Source organism: Triturus cristatus, chromosome 4_2, assembly GCF_964204655.1.
Source record: "Triturus cristatus chromosome 4_2, aTriCri1.1, whole genome shotgun sequence".
Lineage (NCBI taxonomy): Eukaryota > Metazoa > Chordata > Amphibia > Caudata > Salamandridae > Triturus > Triturus cristatus.
In genome coordinates this window covers 357562454-357589036 of record NC_140586.1, presented here as the reverse complement: position 1 = coordinate 357589036, position 26583 = coordinate 357562454, and the positions used below count along the sequence as shown (strand labels likewise).

Genomic DNA, 26583 nt, shown 5'->3' with positions numbered 1-26583 from the left:
CTACTTCCGTGAGGTGGAGAGCCTGCAGCGGCGCCTGTTCTGGGACGGGAGGCCGCGTATTGCTCTGGCTAAATTGACGCTCCCGTGGTACGATGGGGGGGTTGCCCTCCCGGACATTAAACGGTATTACTGGGCCTCCCAGCTCGCTGCGATTAATCATGGCCTTTACGGGCCCGCCCTGAACCCGGCATTTGAAATGGACAAGATGCTCCTGCCCGGTGGCGACTACAATCGAGCGCTCTACTCTGGCGCGCCCGACTCCCGTCTGACGGGACCGACGCGTGTCATGGTGCGTGTCTGGCACGCGGCTAATGCAGCGATGGGGTGGAAGGACCGTTTGACCCGGGCGACACCGCTATATGCGTCTGAGAGGTTGGGCTCCCTGTGGACATCGAAGGGCTTCGAGAAGTGGGACACGATCGGAATCAGCACAGTGGGAGACCTCTGGACAAGGGGTGGATTCAAAACTTTTGAGACGCTGCGGACGGAATTTCAGCTGCAAGGCAGTGAGTACTTTCGGTACTTACAAGTCCGCCACGCGCTGGGCTCCGTCTTCCCTGATGTCGCGTCCATTCCGGAGTCTTCCCCCCTGGAGGACAGAGTGCTGGATGGCCATGTCCCAGACAGCACGATCTCCCTTATATATAAAAAACTGATCAACGACAGATCGTGCCTGCTGACTAGTCTCCGCGAGGCCTGGGTTGCCGACGGGCTGGAACTGGACGACGAGGCCTGGATTTCCGCGGTGGCCTCTCCGAAGGAGGTGGCCGTCCCGGCTCGCCTTCGCTTCGTCCAGCTTAAGATCCTCCACCGGGTTTACGTGACGGGGCCAAGGCTTCTACGTATGGGCTTTGTTGGTGACGGATTGTGTAAGCGTGGCTGTGGTGCCTTGGCAACTTTCATGCATATTCTGTGGGAATGCCCACAGGTGGAGCGATTCTGGCGTGGTGTGCATGAGGTCCTGCGTGTGGTGACGCGTGTTGCGCTGTTGCCTGAAGCGAGGAGATGCTTGCTGAATGTGTGGGAACCAAATGACTATTCGGTCCCGCAGACGCGGTGGGTGACTCTGGGATACATGATAGCTAAGCGCGACATTGCTCAATTGTGGGGATCCCAGTGGCCCCCAGCGGTGTTGGCCTGGAAAGAACATATGGATTGGTGTATGTTTCGTGAAAAGGTAGTGTATGTGGCGAGGGGTAAGCCTGGGGCGTGGGTGAAAATCTGGGGCCCCTGGAACGCCTATCGCGGGGGTATTTGTGAGCCGCCACTGCTACCGGCCGCCTCACCAGCTCCGTCCCCCTAGCCGACCCCCTCCACCAGCCACGGCCGTGTGGTTCCCCTGTCCCTGATCTATTCCCATTCCCCTCTTCAGAGTTTGGCTGCTGGTTGGGATCCCCCACTTAAGGAGCACGTGCCGTCACTTTGGATGGCGGGTTGCCTTGCGGGTGTGGTTTTTTGTGTTGTTCTGTTTTGAAAAAAGGAAACCGTATTGTGGGCTTGGAGTTGTGTGGCCTGCGCTATTGATATCTCCTGATTTACCGATCTGCACCGCCAAGAGACTCTTACTGTAGGTATGTCATGTGCTTCTGCCACTCTAGCGGCCGGCCGGATGGTTGTAGGCCCATACTTGTAACTTTTTTAACATGTAATAAACGGTTTAAAAAAAAAAAAAATAATAATCACATAAATAGAGCTATGCAGGTGTAAAAACACCAAGAATGTACCTATATGAAATCTCCATAGGGATACATGGAGAGAGAAAAAAAAAGACATTTGCAGTCTATCTCTGTCATTATCTTGGTCCAAACTACAGCCAATCAGGCGTCAGCACCTCTCCAGAACCTTCTCCTCAGAGTTCCTGACCTCAGATTTTCGTAGCACCAAAGTGTATGCATAGTTTATGAGGAGGAAAAGCCTCTGAAGGGAGGAGGGAGGGTCGCATGTGAATCTATGAAAGACACCAATACTGGAGAACCACCTGTTTACAGGTAAGTAACAATTGTTCTTCTCCAGTATTGGGGTGTCTTTCATAGATTCACATGCTTGAATATGAATAGAAAGCAGTAACCATATTATTGTTTCCATAATGACATCAACGTGAGATCGCAATGCTCATAAACCTTCTTATAAAAACATCACATATATATTCACATATATATATATATATATATATATATATGCATATATCTGTCGACATACAGCATGTATATAAATGCAATGAATAGTATTGAACAGTAAATGGAAACAATATGGAGGCGGGAGGAAGAGGCTCACCTTATTTAAAAAGATTGCGCAGCACTGCCTGTCCCACTGCAGCATCCTCCTCGCTAAAGCCGCCAAGCAGTAGTGCTTAGTAAACGTGTGTCTGGTCGACCACGTAGCTGCTCTGCAGATGTGTTGCAAAGGTACTCCAGCAAATAAGGCGGTAGATGATGATACTGCCCTAGTGGAGTGTGCTCTCACTGAAGACTGCAGTGGTTTGTTTGCCTTTTGATGGCAGAAGACAATAGCCGTCGAAATCCAGCGTGCAATCGTCGGTTTAGTAACCTGACGTCCTTTATAACAGCGTCCATACGCTATAAAAAGCTGATCGGATTTTCGAAACGAAGCTGTCCTGCTGATGTAGAACTTTAAACATCATTTCACATCCAAAGAATGCAACCTTTGCTCTGCAGGTGTCTGAGGATTCGCAAAGAAAGTCTTTAATATCACTGGCTCGTTAATATGAACATCAGAAGGCACCTTGGGTAGGAATGATGGATTGGTACGCAACACTACAGCATCCGGTTTGAACTGCAGGAAAGGAGGTTTGATGGTAAAAGCATGGATGTCACTGACACGACGTGAAGACGTTAGTGCCAGAAGTAGGGCCACTTTCCAAGTTAGATATTTTAAGTCGGCCTTGTGAATGGGCTCGAACGGTGGTCTCATCAATTGCGCTAACACAATGTTAAGATGCCACAACGGAGGAGGGCGCCGAATTGGCGGACATTTTCGAAATAAGCCTTTAAAAAATTGGCGGATTATTCTTGAGGAACAAAGGGAATTTGATCCATCCTGTCGGAAACGGGAAATCGCTGCTAGGAAAACACGTAAGGTTGCATGGGACAGTCCGGAACTAGCTAGGTGCAAGAAGAATGGTAGTAATTGGTGTGCCGTGGAATGTATTGGGTGGATTCCGTTAGAAGCACACCAGTGGCAGAATCTCTTCCATTTCAACTTGTACGTCCTGACTGTAGAGGGTGCTCTTGCTTGGGCCAAAATGTCCCTACAATCCTGCAGGATGTCTAGATGGGCGAACTCATGGTGTTCAGGTTCCGGGCCGATAAGCTCAGTGAGGAGGGATTCGGATGACAAATTCTCCCTTCGCTCATCGTGAACAGATCTGTCCGAGGCTGCAGGAGGATTGGTTGGCATTGGGACAGCAGGAGCAATTCTGAGAACCATGCCTGTCGGGGCCAGCGTGGGGCTATTAGAATCAGGTGGCAAGGTTGTCTCTTCATCTTCCAAAGGACCCGAGGTATGAGGGGAATTGGAGGAAAAGCGTACGCAAATAGATTGCACCAGTTCATCAAAAGGGCATTTCCCTGCGACCCTTTGTAGGGATGCCAGCTTGCATAATCTCGGCATTTTCGGTTCTCCGGCGTAGCAAAGAGATCCAGCCGTGGACGACCCCATTGTTGGAATATCCTCTCTAGAGTTGGTTGGTGTAATTCCCATTCGTGGGTCGATGAGGAGGACCTGCTCAGGGAATCCGCTAGGACATTGGATATTCCTGGTAGATGAACTGCTGTAATCATGATGCGATGATTGAGAGACCAGTCCCAAATTGATTGAGCTAACCTGGACAGACTTGGGGATTTCGTTCCGCCCTGTTTGTTTACATAGTGCATACAGGTTGTGTTGTCTGTCTGTATTAGCACTGATTCTCCTTGGATTAAGGGTAGAAATGATTTCAGAGCCAGAAAAATCGCCATAAGTTCCAACCTGTTGATGTGCCAAGCTCTTTGATGTGTTGACCACCTTCCTTTTACAGAGAGATCTTCTAAATGCGCGCCCCATCCCTCTAATGAGGCGTCTGTCGTGATTGTCCTGTCCGGCGTCACCGACAGAAATGAAGTGCCTTCTGCTAAGTTGGCTGGTATTGTCCACCCTTCGAGTGCTGACCTCATTTGATCTGTGACACATACCATGTCGTTGAAAGATCCCGTAACTTGACGCCATTGAACATCCAGTGCTTCCTGGATAGGACGTGTCCTTAGCCTGCAATGAGGAATCAAGGCAATGGACGATGATGCCATCCCCAGAAATGATTTTAACAGTCTTACAGAAACTGACTTTTTTGACCTGATCAAAGTCACCAGCCGTAGTATCTTTTGTAGACGCTCCTGGGAGAGAAACGCTTTTGCTGATACCGTTTCCAGAGTGGCTCCCAGAAAGTCCCTTTGTTGCGAAGGATGAAGTTGGGATTTCGCTGCATTTATGGAGAGACCTAATGAGCGAAACACCTCCTGGCATAGAAGCGTGTGTTGTCGCAGGTGAGTGCTTGACTGTGATTTTAGTAGACAATCGTCTAGGTATGGAAATATTTGCACTCCCTGGAGTCGCAGAAACGCTATCACTGGAGCTAGTACCTTTGTAAACACTCAAGGGGCCGAGCGCAGACCAAACGGTAACACTTTGAATTGGAAATCGTGTTGACCCACTCGAAAACGCAGGAACTTCCGATGACGTTGTAATATAGGGATATGAAAATAGGCATCCTGGAGATCTATCGTTGCCATGAAATCTTCCTGCGAGAGTAAACGCAAGATCTCTACTAGCGTCATCATACGAAAGGATTGGTTCTTTAGATATTTGTTGAGTGCCCTCAGATCGAGGATGGGCCTCCATTCTCCGTTCTTCTTTGTGATAAGAAAGAACCGGGAATAAAATCATTTTTCCCTTTGAGATACTGGTACCAACTCTATAGCTCCTTTTTGCCTTAGAAGTCGAACTTGATGTAAAAGTTCTTTGATGTGAGCTGGTGGTGGTCCGGTGGGTGGTGTGGACGGAGGGAATTTGGTGAACTCTAAAGCGTGCCCCTTTTTCACAATGTCCAAAACCCAACGGTCCCTTGTAATGGAGGACCATTGAGAAAAGAACAGAGAGATTCGACCTCCAACTTTGTATGTCTGGTAAGAGTCATTGTCTTTTTGACGCGTTTCCTCTGTATGAGGATTTCCCTCTATACGACTTGGAGGCCTGCTGCCGTGATGATTGTTGGTGCTGGCTATATGAATAGCGGTTGGATCCTTGATTATAGGGTCTGTATTGATTATTCCCCCTTTGAAAATTTGAGGAGGTGCCGCGTCCGCGTGCACCACGAAAATTTTGTCTTTGAAAATGTAAATTTCCGAGAGATTTAGCAGTCTCAGTATCTTTCTTTATGGACTGGAGCGCTTCATCGACGTGATTTCCAAATAACGCCTCTCCGTCATAAGCCATGTTTAGAATCCTGGACTGCACCTCCTGGCGAAAGGATGTCGATCGTAACCACCCCTGCCTGCGCAGAACAGCCGCTCCAGCAAGCTGACGGAAACCCGTGCATGCGATGTCCACTGCACAATCAATCATTTCCGCCGACGTAGCTTCTCCCTCTTGGAGCAACTTCATTGCTTCGCCTTTAGATGGCTCCGGCAGTTCTTGAACCAAAGTTGAAATATCAGCCCACACTTGTCGGTCAGAACGACCCAAGATGGCCAAGGCATTAGCCGCTCTAACCACAGTAGAGGCCATTGAAGAAAACTTACGCCCTATGGCATCCATTCGACGTCCGTCACGATCCGGTGGTGCAGTGACAGTAGACGCAGGATTTTTCGCCCTACGTTGCGCTGCCTGCGTAATGACGGACTCAGGTCTTGACTGACCCGTGAGGCATGCTGGGGTTCCTAGTGGTGCCTTATACTTCTTTTCTAATCGAGGCACCTGTGCTGGCAAGGTATTCGGTGTTTTCATCAACTTCTTGCCTTCTTCCCAAATGAATTCCACAATGGGAATAGTATGCGTCTGTTTAAAAGATTGACTCTTGAAATCATAAAGGAAACAATCTTCCTCTCTGCGCTCCGTTGTCAGTTTAAAACGTTGTGCCGCCCTTTCCATTAGTTGGTGAAAATTCGCTATGTCCACTGGAGGTGAGTCACCAGATACTACCGGAGAGGGGGATGGTGTTTGTGCCTGGTAATCGTCCCACTCCGCCATATCATCATCGTCGTTATCAACATCACCATCATCATCTGGGATTTCACCCTCTTCTCTTTCTTGAGGGACCTCCTCCACAGACTCATGGTGAGGTAAAAACCTCGCTGAAGGCTGTCTTGGTGGTGCTGACGGTATCAGGGGTGAAGGATTTCTAATCGGCACCGGAGTTAAATTTGTCGAAACCACAGGAGTTGACGGAACCCCAGGATGTTGCGGAGACAGAGGAAAACGTTGGTTATAATCGTCCAACATGCGACGTGGGTGTGGGCATAGGTTGGGATGGGAGGGGGGGGGTTGGGGTCTGATGTTTGCAGACCAGGGTAGTGGGAGGAAATTGCAGTAAAGGTGCTTATGTGTTTCATATTAGTACGAAGTCGCCTTTCTTGATTGACCCTTGTACTGTACAAAACAATAAAGTTTGTTGTTAAAAAAAATAATCGTCCAACATGCGTTGGAGATTAGCTATGAGTGACAATGGCAGAGTCGCCGTTGAATGCTTCGCAGGGAGCTGCTGCATGTAAACTGGATCTTCAGCCTCACTACTGTCATCCTGGCATTTAATTATTAAGTCGGATGGGCTTTGCGCCGTTCCAAAAGATTCAGGTAAACCTTCCTCGGACTCCTGTTCAGAATCTGTCGCAAATAATGGTGATGGAAGCTGCGAATCCTCTACAGGAATAATCTCGTCTTGCCTATCTAGGCCAGTACTAGGTGGCAATGGCATCAAGAGAACCACAGCGAAAGATGAAACCGGCGCTGAAGTCGCGGGAGGCAGCTGCTCCCTCAATGACCTTTGAGCAGATGACAGTCTGTTCACTTTTATCCTTATTGACGAACCTGCCGTCGACGGCTGCATGGTAGTCACCAAGGACGTTTTCGGAGAGGGCCTCGTCGACGGAGCTACCGTCGATGGAAAGGTGGTCGACGGAACAATCGTCGACGAAATTTGTGCCGACAAACTCATCGTCGACGGAGCCGTCGTCGACGGAGCTGTCGTCGACGGAGCCGCCGTCAGAATCTTCTTCCTCTTCGTCGACGGAGTAGCCGTCGACGAGATCGACGACGAAGTCGATCTCACACTCTTCGTCGACGACGAAGTCATCGTCGACGGAACCTTTTCCTTCTTCGTCGACGACGATGTAATGGGCAATATAGAAGTCACCGACCTTGTGGTACTGATGGTTACCGTCGATGAGGATAACGTCGACGGGACAATCGTCGACGAACACGCTGCTGATGTCGTCGTCAGAGTCACCGTCGACGAGCCGGACACTGCAGATTTCGTCATCGGAAGCATCGTCGACGAGGCGTCCAGTCTTTTTCCAGAAAACTGGGAAGTAGACGCCTCAACAGCCTGAGAACTAGGTCTCGAAGGCGACAAAGCAGTAGGTGAGTCAGCAGATGTGGCAGATGTCAGAGCCAAAGACAGTTTCTTTTTCTTCAGGAAGGGAGATGGCAACTCACTGGTTAGAGGCGGCCGACCCGTAAGCAGAGAATCGGCCAGGGACCAGGGTTCAATTCCCGACGCGGCAGGGTCGTGGACCAGGGTCAAAACGGACTCGATAATTCTCGCCTCGGTACCTACTCTAACCAGGAACCCACTCGGCAACTCTGGGCATTAAGCTTGCCTCATCTCTACAACGGCCCCCCACAGACGCCAGGGATGCCTGGTTTCACCTTGGAGATACCCAGAAAGGGACCATCTCACAGGGAAAACCAGGACGGGTTCCCCAGCGGTCAAGAGTGGTTTGTGAACATGTGGAGGGACGCTCACCTAGCTGTCTGGCAGATGATCTTCTGGAGGCTGCTTTTAGGTGAATACATAGCAGATCTTGTTGCCGAGCACAATCCAGCTGGAGATTGTTCTCTTCTGCACTGCCCTGGCAGAGAACCCCACATAGAGCTGATTGTCCTCCCACTGTTCTTTGGTACGATCTATGTAGAAGCTCAGTGCTCTTGCAGTACAAGCAATGGAGTCTCTCCTCCTTCGAGGGGTCAGGCAGAGAATAGAATGCGGAGAATAGTACACCGGCAAGGTGATTATTTGACAAAAACGTGAAATGGAGTTACAAGCTTTGGCAAAAAAGAATGCCCAAGTACACAGAACCAGTTTGTCTGGGAAGAAGGTAGCGTATGGTGGATTGACAGAACGACCTTGAAGCTCACTCACTCTCCATGCTGAGGTGATGTCAACGAGGAACACACTCTTACTGGTAAGAAACCATAAGGGACAGCTGTGAAGCAGCTTGAACAAAGTGCACATCAGATAAGTCAGGACCAGATCAAGGTCACATTGTGGCATAACAAAGGGAGGAGGAGGAAACATATGTTGTAGCCCATTCAAAATTGCATCACAACTGGTGATTTAAATAATGAGCGCTGATCTGGGAACCGAAAGAAGGTCGAAAGGGCATAAACATAATCTTTAACAGTGCGCAAAGCAAGGCCTTGACAGTAAGAGACTGAACAAACAATAGAACATCAAATTACTTGGCCTAGACGGGGTCAATCTGACTTGTGCAGCACCAAGCCACAAATTCATCCAAACTACAGACATATACAGTTTTTCTTGAAGGGCGACAGGCTGCCTAGATGACATTAACCACCTCCGGAAGGTCAAAAGGTTTTCAGCTGTCGCTGCTCAATTTCCAAGCATGAAGGTGGAGATTGTGAAGACACTGATGCAGAACCGTCTCCTTTTGCTGAAACAGCAGGTCTTCCTGGAGGGGCAACCTGAAAGGAGGACAGATGCTCAAGCCCAGGAGTTCTGGATACCATACTCTCTGTGACCAATCCGGTGCCACTATAATGACTTGGGCCTGGTTTGTCATGATCCTCTCTCGGGGCAGGAGTGGGATTGGCGAAAAGGGATACAGGAGTCCCAAGTTCCACTCGAAGCGGAACACATCTCAGATAAAGGGAGAGACGTCCTGGGAACTCCAACAAGCAAAAATCCGGACATTGCGCGTTCTTGGCAGTGGCGAACAGATAGAGCCAAGGTTCTCCCCATTCGCGGAAGAGACCTTGTGCCACCCCTGGGTGTAACTGCCATGCGTGATCTGCTTGGCGTCGACAGCTGAGCTTGTCTGCCCTGGCATTCAAAGAGCCTGCCAGGTGGTTCACCACCAGGAAAATCCCTTGCTGGTCCAGCCATTTCCAGAAGCGCAAGGCCTCCTGTCACAGGGTCTGTGATCCCACCCTACCCTGCTTGCTGCAGTACCACATGGTGGTGGTGTTGTCTGCGAGCACCTGTACCAACCTCCCTTTGATGAACAGAAGAAAAGCTTTCAACACCAAGTGGATGGCCTCAGATCTAGAAGATTGATGAGGAGCCAGGACTCTGCCAGAGACCAGAAGCCTCTGATCTCCACCTCTTCTAGATGGCCGCCCGAGCCCAGAAGCTATGCATCGGTCACCATTGTCAGCTCTGGCTGGCGAAGGGTTAAGGGTCTGCCACTGATCCAATTGCGGTCCAGCAACCACCACTACATATCTTTTGCAGCCTCTTCCGAAATCTTAATGTGGTTGGAGAGGTCCCTTTAGAGTTGGGCCCTCAGGTGCTTCAGATGTCACTGAAGAGCTATCATATGCCATCTGGCTTACTCGGCCAGAAGGATGCAGGAGGCCATCAGTTGAGGCAGCCTTAGAGTCGACCTCAAATGCAGAAGGTTCAAATATACAAAGTGATAAATATTTTTATATGCAAGCAATAATCTAAATGCATGAATAATACTGATTAATAAACAAGCAGCAAATAATACGAGATAAGACTCAAGCAAATATACTGGACATCCTGCAAGAGATCGGAAAGCTATATATACATCAAATTAGTACTTTGGAGGTGCACCTTGACTCACTCACACATCACAAAGAAAACACACTCACCCACACATCAAATGATCACAGCCACTGGCTCACATCACAATGGCAAGAATCAAAACTCAATACATCACCTGGTGCAAAACACCCCATCTCAGACTGGGGTAGTAAACATCCATGATTGAGAGCCTAAGCAACCAGGGTCCATGCTCCGAGATAGACGCGTCCGTCCTCGCCCGGATTTCAAACTCCCGGTTTCCAAGTCCACAATCCTCAGCTTTAAACACACTAAAAGGTTCGGGAAAGACCTCTCCCTGGGCCAAGGAAATCTTACCAGAACTGACCAGGTTCCAAGCAAGCATTCCCACGGCAGGAAGGAGCTCTCACGTCCCCTTCTTCAAATCTCGCATGTTCCAGCCTCCATCTTGACAAAGCTCACAAGGCTTTCAGAATACATAAATAATCCCTCACCAAAACAGAAAGACCTTGAACGTGAAACCCAAGCAACTTGCAAGCGCTGCTGTGCACGCAGAAAAGCTGAAGCAAGGGAAGGTCAGAAAACAAGAGGACATGAGTCCATGTCAAACCCAATAGTAAGCACTTCATACAACACCGAGCACAAGTGTGCATCACTGCCCACAACACTGCACTTCTAAACCAAAGAGTACATTCCACACCTTTCTCTCCCTTCCATGCTTTCAAATGCACATCCCACACGCTCTGCTCTTGGCAAGGCTGTTCTACTCCAGGATAGCTCCCACTGAAAGACAGCAAGATTACAAGAACAAAACTCAGGCATATGCAGGACATCGTACATCCAGGCTAGGATGAAATAACACACTAAAGTCAGTTAAAATAATGGTAGTCAAAGGACATCACAGGGTCTCAAACCACAAGAGTGCCTCTAGCACTACACAGGCCGAAGGTCATCAGGCACACCAGGGAGGATTTGTGCCACCAAATCTTAAAGGGCATGGGAGTAACAGTCTAATAAAAAGCTAGTATTGACAGAGCAAAGGGCCAGCTGGTGGAGGAAAAGACCCTATTGTTGAATGTTTCCACACATTTGATCCCTGTCAAGCGGAGTGGTAAGGAACATGTTCAGATTAGACCTACTAGTGGAGGCCTGAACCACAAGACTATCAGTGAAGGATGCTCTCAGAGGAAAGTAGGGTCACCCGGAGCAGGACTATGGCACTTGGCAATTTGCCAGTTAACAGGGTCCTCAGAGCAAGGTTTGGGCCATGCCCCTAATAAAGTGTTAATCAAAACCTCATTAAATGGGAGGAGAGGCTCAACAGAAGTCTGTCCAGATTGCAGGACCTCGATAAGCACTTTCGTTTTTACCTCCATGGTGGGGAGCTGGAGGTCGAAGACTTCAGCCACCCAACACATAACCGTAGACAAGGAAGCAGATTCTTCTGTGGTAGGTTCAGGAAGAGAAAAAAGAGCCGTCTCGGGAGAGGTATCAAGGCCACTAGTCTCCTACAAGTCTTTGTACCAATTGTCATTATTGTAGGGCTGAGGAAACTCATCACCTGGGTGGTTGTCACCAGAACCGGTGCCAAAGAGGGAATGTAATCTGGATGTCTCCCTTAGGGGCCTGATAACTCCAATCGTGGAAGAAGCCCCTCAAGTGGATTTGGGCGCAACTTCAGTCGGGGTTGGATCGTGCTGACTCGACATATTGGAGAGAATGATTGCATACTCTGAAGTGAATGTAGTCAGCACAGGCGTCGATGAACCCAGGGCCAATACAGGTCTTGGGGTCGGAAGCAGGATCGAAAGTAAAGCCAGAGGCAAGATGGGTTCAGAGGGTCCAACTGCGAATCTGCTGGTGGTGCTTCAGATGGATGGCTTCGCAGCTGCCTGGATGCAGGCCGGAGAGTGTCAGTAAGGTTTCTAAGAGCTAGAGCATGGCTACGTGGAATTCTTTGATCCGAAGCGACATGCCGTTTGCCACAGGAAACTTGGGTTGTGCCAGCACGAGTTGTGGGATCGGTTCCAAAGTCAGCTGAATTCAGGAACAAAATCGAGAAGAGTGGGGCTGTCCACATGCCTGCTCAGGTGACAGAGTACCGCAAGGGTGCGGAATCCTACTTACACTTCTAGTGTTCCTTTTTAAACTGACCTGAAGACTAGGACTGCAATTAAAGACCGGCCTCTTGAGCAGTTCCGACTAACAGGAATGAGATCTTGAACAGACCATGAACGTGGACTGCGACTTTGAGCGGCCCGACGCGGAGTCTAATTAAACTTGGGAATGTAGAGTGTCGCCTTGTGTTGGCTGATGGCCTTCGGGTTATCAACGCACAATCGGTGTGCCGTGGCTTGACCCCAGGCACCACAAGCATGCCTGGTGGGGATCTTTTACAGGCATTTCTCTCTGACAGTCCCTACAGGGCTTGTAGCCTGTAGTTTTAGGGGGTGACATTCCTTGCACACTGAGAAATTTCTGAGGTACAATGTCTCTGAGAGACACAACGGCAGTTCCGATCAGCACCTGGTGGTGCGGAAAGAAAGGAACTGATGCAGGCGCACAGGAGTGGCACCTGTATATGCCCTGCACATCATTTCCAGAAAGGAACAGCGTCAACGCAGAGCCTTCCGGTGCGCAGAGGTACTGCAAAAAAGTTTCCAGTTCCAATCTGCCTAGGGAATATTCAAAATGGTGAGATATCTGCTGCTAGAAGTTTCTATTAGAAGAAGCTGTGTGCCAGAATGTGCAATGGCTTCAACAGGAGAGGGCAAAAAATAAACATAGATGTTCAGGGCTTGTGACTTGTCAAAGTATATTAACTTAAGTAGGGTCCCATAAATTCCAGCGCTGCAAGATGCCAATGATAAGGCAATATTGTTGGTGCCGCAGGATAAGAAGGAATAGCTGAATTTGAGGATGCGTCACTGTGGGACAATCAGATCTTGAAAGGTTGTGAAAAAAGCAGGGATTTTGAAGATGGTGGGCAGAAGAGAGAACTATGGTGGGTGAACAGATCTATGGTAAAATCGAGTTGTATTAACCCCAAATAAAATTCCATGCTACTCGCATCATCAGCAATTAATTCAAGTATTCTCAATATTGCCATCCATCGCATAAGCCAGTTGACAACATTGATAAGTGCCTCACTGCAATTTAATTGAGACTCTAATTAAGCAGAAATGAGGCAGAAACATGGTTTAGAGCACATTGTCATATTTTTTCACACAGTTATAAGCGGCACTAAAAAGTCAGATAATTATTTACAATGTATTATGTACATGCTGATGAGATGTTCTGAGAATTAATCATTTAACACTGATCAAAACAAATGCAATTATTGAAACACAGACGTTTGTGCCTTGCTCTTTTCATCTGGAGTAAATCTCTAAATAGGCAAGTTCAACCCATGTCAATAAGGAATGTAAATATTATTGTCACACCAAAGTTGTGTATTGATTACAAGAACTCCCTGACAAATGCAGACAGAGCTCTCGAGAGCAAGAGACAGATTTTGAACTCCCTGTGTAAAATATGTATAGCGCTTCATATCTCCTATGTATGTAACTAAAGCACACTTTCGGACAGATAGCACACTACACTGTGGGGGAGTGCATTTTTGGCAGAGTTGTATTTGTTGTGATCCTACGTGGTACTTATTTAGGTGCAACCCTGACTGACCAGGGTGGTGATTTTATCTTGTTTTGGGGCACAGCATCGAGCAGTGTTGTCGAGAAGGAGCTGTGAGAGATAGGCATGCAAATTATAATGATAAGTTATAACTAAAACATACTGGCAGCTACATTAGCCAGAGGGACAGTGGGATGGTGTGTGCTTGGACACCAAGAAGGGATTAACAGAGAAGGTCCAGTAATCCAATTAGCAGCATGCACACAGTAGCGATGCTGTAAATTGGGCACGAATAAGAGCTATTGATATGAGCAGTAGCCAGTCACCTTTTTAAAAGGTGGGGCTACTGCCCACTGTTGTACGAATACAACTCATGAATAAGGAAAGAAGTAGAAGAGTAAAAAATATTGGCAACCTGAGCAGAATCTACACAATAATTGAAAGGCACAGATTCCACCTACTCCTCGTATGCCGAAGGAAACCAAAACTTTGGGCAGTGAATCGTGTCCTCAGCACTTCACGGCTTCCAAAGGCAGACAAGCCCAGTTAGGCAAGCCATATTTGGATGGTGGCTTAGAGCCTAGCCTAATAGGCATTCTGCAAATGCAAGTGTGAAAGACCAAGCGCATGATAGGTCGCTGGCAAGACAGAGCAAGAACAAAACAGCCTGCCCCATTTTAGCCATCTATCATTAACCCCTCCATACGGGCCCAATACTTTTCTTAAATCCCAGAGGCCCTTGCTCTTTTTGGTTACATGAGGTGACATCCATTTTCACTATTAACAGTGAATTGCCTTTTGAGGTACAAAACAGACATTGTGATGAAAGGTCTCTTTCCATGCTGCCATTGTTTTAGCGGTTAGGACAGCAGCATGGCATGGATTTGGTAGTATGCTTTTTGTTCAATCAGCTCCGCTCTTTTCTGATATGTGAGTATTACCAAAAAAAAGCTTTTAGATCTGTTTCCACAAGGTACTGTTCATTATGATTTGCTCTGCCTTGCCACTCCCCACTCTCCCCTGCCATTAGCTCAGCCCTTATTCTAGCAAGAGGCCTTTGATTCGAAGGCCGATAGGTGTCATTTCCTTTTCTAGACGTCTGCTAACTCAACCTCTCTGTATGCCGCCTCAAGACAGCAAAGTGTGTTGATTGAGTCTGCTGGATACTATAACTCATGCCTGCCCTGTTCATCCAGCACTCAGGCCTTTGACCCTGTACGCACATTTTCCAGAAAAATCCAACTACACCCTACTCCATCGCAATGTCTAGGGCTAGCCTACCTGATTCCTGGGTACTCAGTCTTATCCTGATGACTCTTAGCATTACAAAGACATTACAATCTGATTTCATCAGAAAAAGAATCATACATTTATGATCCATTCGTTATATTCTTCTTGATACTGAGAAATTCCCCATTCCCTTCACAAGTACCATATACTATATCCAGTACCTTCATAGTGAAACTCCATCCAGCACTAGCTGCCTGATACTCAGTAATCCATCCTGCACTCTCAGTGATACTCCGAAGCACCTTTTGTGACTTTGTGGTGCTGTGGAATACCAAACTATCCTCGCCCTGATACTCAAAACACCCTTGAGCACGCTGATACTACACAGTCCCTCAGAACCCACTCTCGGTTTCATAGAAATCCACTAACCCATCCAGGACCACGTTACTGATTCCATGAGTACCTTCATGACACCTTCCCTTATACTACCAAAACATCATCTGCTCTCTGGATGGTATTATGCAAATCGCCCTCTGTCTGTATGCTAGGTTATACCTGCAGAATCCTGTAGCTAGTCCTGTGCAATTCTTCCAGTACGCTCTCGCTGTAACCAAACTCTCCCCAATTTGCCCTCTACATCACATTGTTGCTGAGACTCAGAAATGTATTCTTTTTATGTATTAAAAAAGATATGAACGCAGCACCTAGCCTAAATATGATGGGCGTGTACCACAGATCAAAAGATAAACACAAATGCTAAACAAAGTGAGTCCTAAAATCCCACAGGCCACAAAGCGATAGAGAGATCTACGATGGAAAGAAAGCACGTATCAAATTAAACAGAGTGATGCAAAAAGAGAGTGGACAGGGAGCAGGATAAAGGGTTAAGGTTCGAAATGGGTGTGATAAATGTGTTTGAAGATCAAGGATTTCCAAAATGTGCACAAAAAAAGTAAAAAAGCAGGACCGATTCTAATGGCAGGGGAAAGCAAGTTCCAAATCAGTTAAGAGCCGGCAAACGGTGCATGAGAAGAAAGCTTTGTTTGAAGAGGAAGAGCATCTTTGCTTCTATTCAAGGTGGAGGCTCCAGTAGACAGCATTTTGTGGTCGCTTAGGAAGGTTAACTAAAGAAACCTGCTTTCTAGGTCATGCAGACGAGTTTGAACGCTGTGCAGAGCTAGAGGATTTGAAGTATGTTGACTCGCAGCTTACATTTTATTTTTTATCTTTAAGAGTCAAACTTGCAAAGTTTTTTTTTTTTTTTTAAGAGGGGCCTTTCCTAGTACCTCAAAGGGTCACTCGGAGGAGTAGAAACACCGCTGATGTTTGGTAAAAATCCCTTGCCCACTGCTGCAAGCCTGCACTTGCGGGTAGACAAAGTCATGCCTTTAACACACAACCCTGCATGACGTGGTATCACCCCTACACTTTGCTGTCCTGCCGCAACAGATCAAGCTGCCCGCGACTGCGGCCCACCCCAAGCCAACTTGTCACCAACACTTTTGGCTTCCCCGTCCCTGCACCTCTTACCTGCACAGATGGTTGTAGCAGATGTTATCTGCTTTTCCCATGCACCTCTCATGCCCGCGAGATATTGTGACAGAAAATCAGGTACACTAGAGACCCTGTAGCATTAACTACTCCATGGGCTAGGTCGGCTATACCCTGGAAACTTTGATGGCATAGCAGAGGAAAAATGTAACTTCATGGGTATAGTTTCTCCACCCCTAATTTTCGAAGTGAGCAGGAACCAGTGTAATGTGCTCAAACTTTTCAGGTCTCAGAAACAAAAAGGTCACAGGTAGGAGCACAGTTTTACGAGGTGAAAACTAGGCTGCAGAAAGAAAAGAGAATAGCACTGCCTCGTCCAGCCTGATAAGAACAAGGGCTCAAGTAGTGGTACATGAGCCAGACGGGGAAGAAGATTAGGCTGGTATGAACAGAATAACCAGATTTAAATTACTGATTTAGCTTGGAGAACTCGGTGAAGAATCATTAAAATCCAGAGATTTTACCGAAAAAAGAGAACATTCGAAGTAGCGACAGACGAAAGCCAGAGTCACACAAAGAAAGGTGAAAGAAGAAACACTGTTTTCGAGAGGATGAGCTTGAGAAACAATATGTAGTCCTACATGGCATCCTTACAAGCATAAACATCAACAAGAAATGACACATAGCGACAGAGCTGATGTACAGAGGTACCTTTTCTGTGCAGTTCTGTAATGACATTACCATGCATGAGTGGTAAGACTGCGAATCATGGCAAAATTATAAATGTATTCGCATGGGCGGATGTCTATGTGAAAACTGTACCCAAGTTATGCCTATGCTTACAAATGTCTCGGGAGATACAAGCTCACTGTAATTTCCGTACGCGCCTTGAGACCCTTACGGGTAAGTATCCGCACTATATAAATTCCTGATTGATTGATTTCTAAAGTAACACAGGGAACAAAGTCCACACAGTACTGTCTGCCACAGCACAAGTCCAGTTTCACAGTTCCTGTGAAAACCTGGCTCCGCTAGCAAAAGTTAAGCATAAAAAGGAAGTTGGAGAAAACAAATATTAAGCGATATATATATCCCCCATTGATCAGGATTAATGCAAAATGTTGCTTGTTTTTTTTTACAAATCTCACCTTATCCTAGAATTGGGGTCTGGCAAAGCCATAGAGCACGCGAATGGCTAAGAAACTCTGATATCTTTTTGAACACACTGGGTGCGTCCAGAGAGAAGAACAGGGAAAAAAAACAATCCATACAAGTACAACCCCCAGTGGCTCTATTAATTCACCACAATCATTCGAGTAATCTATGACAGATATTCAATTGTGTCTATTATTCTATAACTGGATCCCTGAATGTTCTCCTAAAGCCTCTATCTGATATCCAGAAACTCTTCAGTGTTTTTTCACAGATATCCAGCATTCTCTGCAGTGCTTCCTCCAATTTACCAGAACACATAGTGATAATAGATCTGCATCTGTTCATTCTTGTGTGACATGCAAAGCATCCTAGACCTGTGTCCGTAGCTGTATACATACTTACTACTGGATTGGCATTGTTGATTTAATTTGGGTTCCTCTTGGAACATCCTCCGTCATCCTATCACACACATCCTTCCTCTCCCAAGCTCACGTCTAACTCCTAGAAGTGCTTTCTGCATTTGAAACTTCCCATGGACCAATCCAGTCAATCTCAATTTCTTATAAATAGGTTAGGCTCTTGAAGCACAAGTGGCAATATCTTCAACAAAATCCACTACATGGCATCCCTTGAAGGACTGAAGTATGGTGGCTAGGAGTCTGTCTGCAATGTGGCTGCAATCAGGCTGGGATTTCCATCTGAACAGGTGTTCACACTACAATGAAGGACACCCTCGGACTTGGAGGCTGAGGATCAGTCAATCACTGTATTTGAACTCTAGTCAGAGTTTCTGAATTCCTAGTAATGATGCTCCATTGACTGCTGACTGTCTCAAATGCCTGATGCTTGGTGTCAGTAAGATCCTGATGTGCAGGTGTATATGGCAGAGAAGGTACATTGAGCTGACCTGGCCTGCACAGTAATGTAAGCTGAAAAAGCTTAGCTCTTTTCGCCTGTTCTTGGCGCCTGTGAAGCCTAAAGCTCGAAAGATGGGAACCTCTAAAGCACTAACCATGCGCATATGTGTTGGCTATCTGCTGGATCATTTTGTACTGCAAGCTGTCATTGGATCTATTGCTACATGACCAATAAGAAGCCAACACATATAACGGTGGAATTTGAAAAATATATCCAGGCTTTAATCATAAAACTTACGAATTCATCATAGTATTTTGGGTTCAATCACATTGCACGGCGCCCCTGCGGCGCGGCGATCAGGGCGCGCTTCGGTAGGGCATACCCAGCGGCTGATCCCGGCCACGCACCTGCAGCCCTACTTAGGATAGGGTCGGATGGCCTGAGCGCCCACGAGACTGTGAGATCGGAAGGGCTGCGATTGGGCGCTCTTGCTATGCAAGTCTCTGTGTTAATGGCGATACCACCTGTGCATGTGTATATTATTACCTATAAATGCCAATAAAAACGTTTTTCAAAAAAAAAAAAAAAACGTACGAATTCATCATAGTATTTTGTCTTCTTTTTTATTTGTTGCTAAAGTAGCGAGGAAAAGCCATCTGGAAAGCTCCTCTGTTGCATCAATTAGAGTCATAGTGTGCTTTCTCTGTTGCTGTTCTTTTAAGGAGAAACCATATTGTGGATTCCATATTTCATAGCATAGGGGCCGAAGATGCTGCCATTTTAAACTACGGTATAAAGCTGAAGACTTTTCTGGGAGAAATGTATATCTTGAATAATGAGACATTTTTGCTCTTTAACTACCTAGTGTTGTATTTTCTAATATCTTCATCTTTTTGAAACTATATTAACGTTTATTGTTTGTTTTCTTCTTTATTGCACTTTTCTGAAACAACGCTGTGTGCTGGCCCAGATACCAGAATAATATAAATAGCTTGCTTACTTTAATCAGTTAGAGCCTTCTGTAGGGTTAGGCAGTTGGTCCATTGGTCTGTCAGGGCAGTGAAGGGATTTACTCTGCTGTCCTTGCAGAAGAGCGACTTCTATATTTTGGAACATCCTTGAAGCAGGTGGAGATCTTTACAACAGATATCCATGATAAACTGGGAATTGTCTCCAAGAGTGTGGATACAATTTCTTTTAGCTTTCCTGTTTGGTACTGCCTGGCTTTCCTTGGTGGTCCCGAAAAGGAAATGTATTGCAGAAGGTCCACCCTAAATAGGGCGGATGGTCTGAGGCGCTTTGACTAATGGTCCAATCTCAGTTGAGCCATCGGTGAATGGTTTCTGCTGGCAGAGGCAGTGTAATTTTCACCTGAATAAACATTGTTGCTCACCTGACTCTAAATACAGCAGGTGGACTGCGTGTTTGGGTGACAGGGTACTCTGCCACATTTGTGGCAGAGTACCCTGTTCACCAAACTCTAAATAAACCCTAATACTCTAGGCTTAGCTGAATTCCCACTGGGCTCAGAATGACAGTCAAGTAGATTAAGTGAGAGCAAGGAGATCATGCAGACCCCAGTGCCCTCTCACTATGCAAACCCTCCAGTTCTCCATCTTCAGTTTGCCCAGTGCCCTCTTAGTGATGCTCACCCAACATCTCGCTACCTTCTCACTGAAGCAGACAGTTGTCCTTTGCTGCTTTCTTGCTGATGATGAACAATTCCCTGCAGCACTCCTTCACCATTAGTTAGAAGTCTCATGAGCCTACCAGACTGGTGCTCTTCAGACACTTAAGGCCACTTCATTTGCACTCAACAGTTCCCCAATTGCCTCTCAATGCTATTCTGCTCTCTCCTTCAGCACTGAAATCCCCATGGCTTTTCTCATTGATCTCTTTTTTCACTCTTCACTGACAAGATACAGTGCCCTCAAGCTCACCCTCAATGACTCCAGGTATCCCCATTAACCCTCGTGCTTAATTTAATCCAGTGGTTGCAGGCAGCGGGCACTGCCACTCATGTCTGACGACTTTTCATCGCCAGGCCTTGACCCAGAAGAGTGAGAAAGGCAAAAAAAAGAGAACTGGGGAGGAAGAGAAAGATATGAAAATGGTCAAAGTTAGAAAACGGATGAAAAAAACCTGCAAGAGCGAGAAAAATAGGCACAGAGTTTAGGGTGGTAGAAGAAATAGGAATGATGAGGAATCAAGACTAAGCAGCTTTGATGTTCAGCAAACCTGACTTTTAATAGCTCTGGAAGTGGGCTCCTAAAAAAAAGTGTGCCCCTTCTCTGATATTTTTTATATGAGTTAAGCATGGATTATTTAACCCTGTTCCCCTGTAAATACTCCACCCTATTCAAGCTCTCTGCCACAGTGGCTGAGGGTGATCAGAGACTCAAAAGCTGTGCTCCTTGAGTATGTGTGTGGAATCTTTTGGGAGGGTGGTATATGCAGGCCATGTGAACCTACATTGATGCTGATTTTATTTTTATTTTCTCTTCATTGCTCCCTCTTCACCTTCCACCCACACTGTCTTGTTCTGCTGTATATGCACTCTCTGCTTCCCTTCCTTCTGTATATCTCTCCACTCTATCACTCTCTCTGTACTTCTTTCTACACTTACTTCTCTTTTGGTACCTGCTATCCATTTCCTCTGTGGGTACATCTCTCTACAATCTAATAATCTGTCGTAACCCCCACCACACTTGTTATTCTCGCGGTACATACTTCTACGCAACTCTCTCTCTACATAACCTCTACCTTTGCTTCTTTCTCGGTACCTCCTTTCCCCCCTTGCTTCCTTCACTCCCTCCTTTGGATCCCGTCTGTACAGAGATCCCTCAGTGCGCTGGCTGCAGTCAACATATCTTGGACAAGTTTATCTTGAAGGTCTTGGACAGGCACTGGCACGGATCCTGCCTGAAGTGTGCGGACTGCCAGGTACAGCTGGCAGACAGGTGCTTCTCCAGAGCAGGCAACGTCTACTGCAAGGAAGACTTCTTCAAGTAAGTACTCCTTCCTCTGCTCCAGCTATTTACCACAAAAGAAATAAAGGCTTGTAGGCTTCATGGCATTACTTCAAATACCATTACTTCTCCATGTCATTACCCTGATTCTCTCTTCCTAACACGGCAAATACCATAACTTGTGCCCATTCACTTCAACCTACCAACACTTTAACTCCTCATCCCTAATCTATCTCTAATGTTACCTTATCCTGAATGTAATTAAATATTATTTTATTTGAATAGTAATGCTAACACTAAACATACTATTACATCGAGTAAAATACAAAGAATACATAAACAACTAAACTTAGTTTAGGCAGAACACTCAATTACATTATATTTTAATCCATTGAATGAATAATGACCACAAAACTAAATTAAAGTACACTATATTATATTATAATAACTTAATATTAGTAAGCATAGCCCTCATTTATACAAAATTAAATATTACATCCATACCAATGCGAATCATACCCCCAATTAAAAATAAATAGTAAATTAAGTCAATACCAGCTCTAAGCCTAATTTATACTAAACAAGTAACATTAGTCTAATCCTAATGCTAACACGAACTTCAACATCGATTACATTATTTTACATTATTCTAACTATAGATTGCTTAATTAAATTACATTAAGTTAAATTAATACTGTCTCAGTAAAGTCAAGTTAAACTGTAGAAGAGGCAATCGGCGAACAATGATGGTCTGATAAAGTCCTGAAGGAGAATTAATTGAGGACACTGGTCAAAATGTGAGTAGAGCAACGATCTGCAGCACAGTAAAAATAAAGGCTGTGTATTGAACTAGTCACGCTCATCCTTAAATTCATTCTCCATGCCTCATTCTCTTATCGGTCTAAACTGATTAGTGCATGATTTACAAACAGCCAAATCCATGTTTTCCAATGAGTTTAAAACTGAGATGACAAAGAAAATCATATCTGAAGAGTTCAGAAAAGATTAATCTAATCTCGAAAACTCCAGACAAAGACATTTGTTGTTTCTTACTTGTTCTGAATTGTCAGGAAATAGTGGAGGGCTGGGGAGCCAAGCAGAGGTCCCGGGGTGTTGTGAGGGACCATAAAAAATTCCAAAGGAAAGTTTAGTGGTGGGGTGGGGAGCAGGAGGATGTTCTGCTTTGTGAGTATACACGGCTTCAAGCATGCCATGACACGTCATATGGTCCTCTAATCCAATGCTCCAAGCAAAACCAATAATGCAGGATAAATGCTTAAGTCGTGTGAGCTTTTCTGCAGTCAGGCACTTAGGAGAGTATGACGGCTAAGAGTTAATGAAAAGTTTATGCCTGTTTTTGCAGAGGTGTACACTGGGCCTACATAGCTGTGTACAAAACGATGTATGCAAAACGGTACATAAAACAACAAAAGCACAGATCAGTATTCACCCAACGGATGCGGCGTTGCATCAAGACTCTGGATTTCCATCTGTGATCACACTAATCTTAAACAGGAATCCGCTCGCTTACGAAGGATATTTCAGGGCATATTTACTAACATTTGGACAGGCTCTAACATGGTGGAACGAGGTGCTACGCTCCACTCCACTTGCAGGCTTTATTAGTGTGTAATAAATAGATGCTACTTTTGTGATGCATTGAACCAAGTGAACCCCCAAGCAAATATTTAGCAAATAAACCCCTTCAGGTTTTATAAAACTTAAGTCCATATTTCCCCAGTACAACGGAAGCACATACTTGGGACTGGAAAAGGAGAGACACAGGGTGAACAGTGATTTCCCTAGCAGGAAGGCCGATGACTCTCAACCTGCTAACTCTCACTCTCTCAATTTATTATCACCCCGCTATGTCCTCACAGATCTAGCATTATATCATGCTGTGTGGTTTCATCTGCTAGGTCACCAGATGATGCAGTTGTCTACTCATGCTCATTTTGGATGAAAATCCTCAAGAATGTCCTTCCTTTTCTCTACTTTGATAAGATGTTTCAGTTGTCACTGTGCAGTTACCTTCGCTGGCTTATTACATAGTCCTTTATCCGGGTGCACTAGCATATTTTAAAAGGCTAGCTGCAAATACTTCAGAGGGCTGCTGCTTAAGGGTCTCTCAGGGTGAGCACAAGGAAATATATTTGTCCAAGAATGCTCTCCACCAACTCTATATTGCACCGTGCATTACATTTAAAAGGACGCATGAGCTACACAAAATAATAGTGCACCGGCCTTATTATGATGTGTTTTTACCAAGTCTAAGGGTATGACAAACTTTTCATGAATTGCATTTTGAAGACTTTTTCCTCCGCTCTCACCATTTCAGTGTCTATAATGCAGTGACATTTTTGTTGACTTGATTTTGCTGCTGATTCATCTGTAGACCGTTCAGTCCACCTACAGACAGCAGATTCCCAGTGCAAGCAGTGGAGGCAAGTGTACAACTGTGATGTTGTATACAAAAACCAGACCAGTGAATTTGCGCTCTGACAGAGCGGTCAACATCATATTAAAAAGTACTTCGGAGTGCACCAAAAAGCCAGACCGATTTGCTAAAAATAAGAGATGTGTGGTGTAATCAAATAGAGCAATGTTTTGAAATCAGCGGGTGAAAAGTGCTGATAAGAATCGGAGTAATGTGATAAATCGTATCACAGCTAAGCACTGAAACCATGCCAGTGAAAGGGAAGTCTGGAAACCACAACATTCTGAAATTAACAAGTTGAATGATAAACCGTTACTGTTCTGGTAGAGGCTATGGACAGTGGAAGAACTTGAAACCTATCGAGAGGCTTTGTCCGCTCTTTTGAAATTCCCTAGGGCTACATCAATCAGGTGGTTTGCTTCCTTAAGGGAACTACTGGGGAGGTTGGTCGATGGTCCAACCCAGAAAGTATGGTCTGAATTCCGAGGGCAAAGTTGAAAGAAATGTAAAGGGAACTGATACTTGCAAAGGACCTGGTAAAAACCTGTGACAAGTCTGACTAATGTCTTTTTGAATGTTTAACCTGTTCCGAGTTTAGCATTTATGAAATAGTTCCCCCATTGGCACGCAAACCTTTCTAACAGTTCCGTTATAAGACTTTGCCCACCAGACTGTTCTGTTCCAAGTGGTGCCGTAGTGCTTTTACTGACTATCTGTGCCCTGGGTGTAAAGCCTGCCAGGATTCCATTGTTCATTTACTTTTCTTCTGCCCACACTATTCATCTCTGAAGAAAAAATGGACACTCCTGCTGTGTAGACTTGCAGATCTGGGTTATTATCTCGAGGCGATGAGAATCTTGTGTACCGATACTCAAAGAGTAAGAAAACAAGTTACTTACCTGTAACTTTGGTTCCCCAGTATTGGTAACTTTCATAGATTCTCATGCTTTGTATCATTCCCCGTCGTCGGAATGGGAGCCTCAGTAAATAAAAAATATATCATAACCATAGAAACAAAAGAGAAAATAGGCTTAGGCCTCATCTCATTTTGTAGTATATCACCCTCTTTGTGTAAAAGAGCCCAAACTTTTGCCAGGACCAATCAGCACAGCCTCACCCCTTGAAACCTTCCTGAGAGAGCTCAGAGCCTCAGATTTTCGTAGCCGTTGTGCAAACAGCCACTACCTCCGTGAACCGGCAGAGCTTTCCCAGGGGAGGTGGGTGGGCGCATGAGAATCTATGAAAGTTACCAATACTGGGGAACCAAAGTTACAGGTAAGTAACTTGTTTTCTTACCCCAGTATTGGAACTTTCATAGATTCTCATGCTTTGTATCACAATAGTTAGCAGTAAATCACAAAAGCACATTTTGGTAGACACTTGGCCTCACATAACCATCTCAGTTTACAGTAAAAACTAGTACATGGTAATCAAGAAAAACAATTATTACTGAACCAAATGTGCTTACCAGGATGGAGGGATTGTAGGGAAAGCTCACCTATCAATGAAAAAGATTCCTGAGGACTGCTTGACCAACAGCAGCGTCATCTCGTCCCACCGACTCCAGGCAGTAGTGTTTCGTGAAGGTGTGTACACTGCTCCACGTTGCTGCCCTGCAAATGTCTTTGATAGCAACTCCAGCAAAAAGAGCCACTGAAGATGCCATCGCTCGTGTAGAATGAGCACGGGCCCTTATGTCCAAAGGTTTGCCCGCAGCCTGATGACAGAATTGAATTGCACTGGAGATCCAGCGGGAAATGCCACTCTTAGCGAGAGGCAACCCCTTCCGTGGTGCACTGTAGGAAATAAATAACTGTGTAGACTTCCTGAAAGAGCGTGTGCGCTCGAGATAGAATTTCAGACCTCTCTGGACATCCAAAGAATGCAATGTTCGTTCCGCCTGGGTCGAAGGACGTGGAAAAAAGGAATTCAAAATCAAGGGTTCATTCAGATGAAAATCCGAAGGCACCTTCGGAATGAATTTTGGGTTGGTGCTCAATATTAGCACATCCTTTTTGAACTGCAGAAATGGCTCCACTATGGACAGAGCCTGGAGTTCACTAACCCTCCTAGCTGATGTCAACGCTAAGAGGAGGGCTAGCTTCCAAGAGAGAAACTTCAAGTCCGCCCTGTGAATCGGCTCAAAGGGAGCTTTCATGAGCTGAGCCAGCACTAGGTTGAGCTGCCAGATCGGTGGAGGTGCTCGGACCGGAGGATACATCCGAAACAACCCTTTAAGGAACTGTTTTACAATCCTCGCGGACCATAGTGATGGCCCCGATGTCTTTCGTCGAAAACGGGATATGGCAGCCAGATGTACCTTGACAGAAGAGTGCGCCAAACCTGATTTAGCCAGCGACAGGATGTAAGGCAAAACCTGATGTGGCAGGGATTTATAAGGATGGAGTTTATTCCTCTGCTACCACAGACAAAACCTCTTCCATTTTGCCCTGTATGTCTTATTAGTGCTTGGCGCCCGCGCCTGAGACAAAACATCCCTGCACTCCCTGGAGAGATTCAGATGATGGAATTCTCTGTATTCAGGAGCCACGCTGTCAAGTGTAGCGACTTCGGATCCGGATGGAGCACCTGTCCCTGATGCCGCGACAACAGAGATGGAATCAGCGGCAAGCAAATTAGGCGATCCTGGGAGAGAAGCAGGAGTTCCGTGAACCAGAACTGCCGGGCCCATGCTGGAGCAATGAGAATCATCTTGCACGGCTCCGCCCTGACCTTCCTTAGAACTCGAGGAGTGAGAGGAATGGGAGGAAAAGCGT

At 46.0% G+C, this 26583-nt stretch overlaps 1 protein-coding gene across 1 annotated transcript in view; it reads left to right on the top strand.

Annotated features, from left to right (window-relative positions):
• Positions 1-26583, top strand: part of LHX4 (LIM homeobox 4) — a 180468-nt gene that overhangs the window by 129167 nt on the left and 24718 nt on the right. The window contains exon 2 of the mRNA XM_085601767.1: positions 21237-21408. Within this exon, the coding sequence (XP_085457893.1) occupies positions 21237-21408 (172 nt within the window). The remainder of the gene's footprint in view (positions 1-21236; positions 21409-26583) is intronic.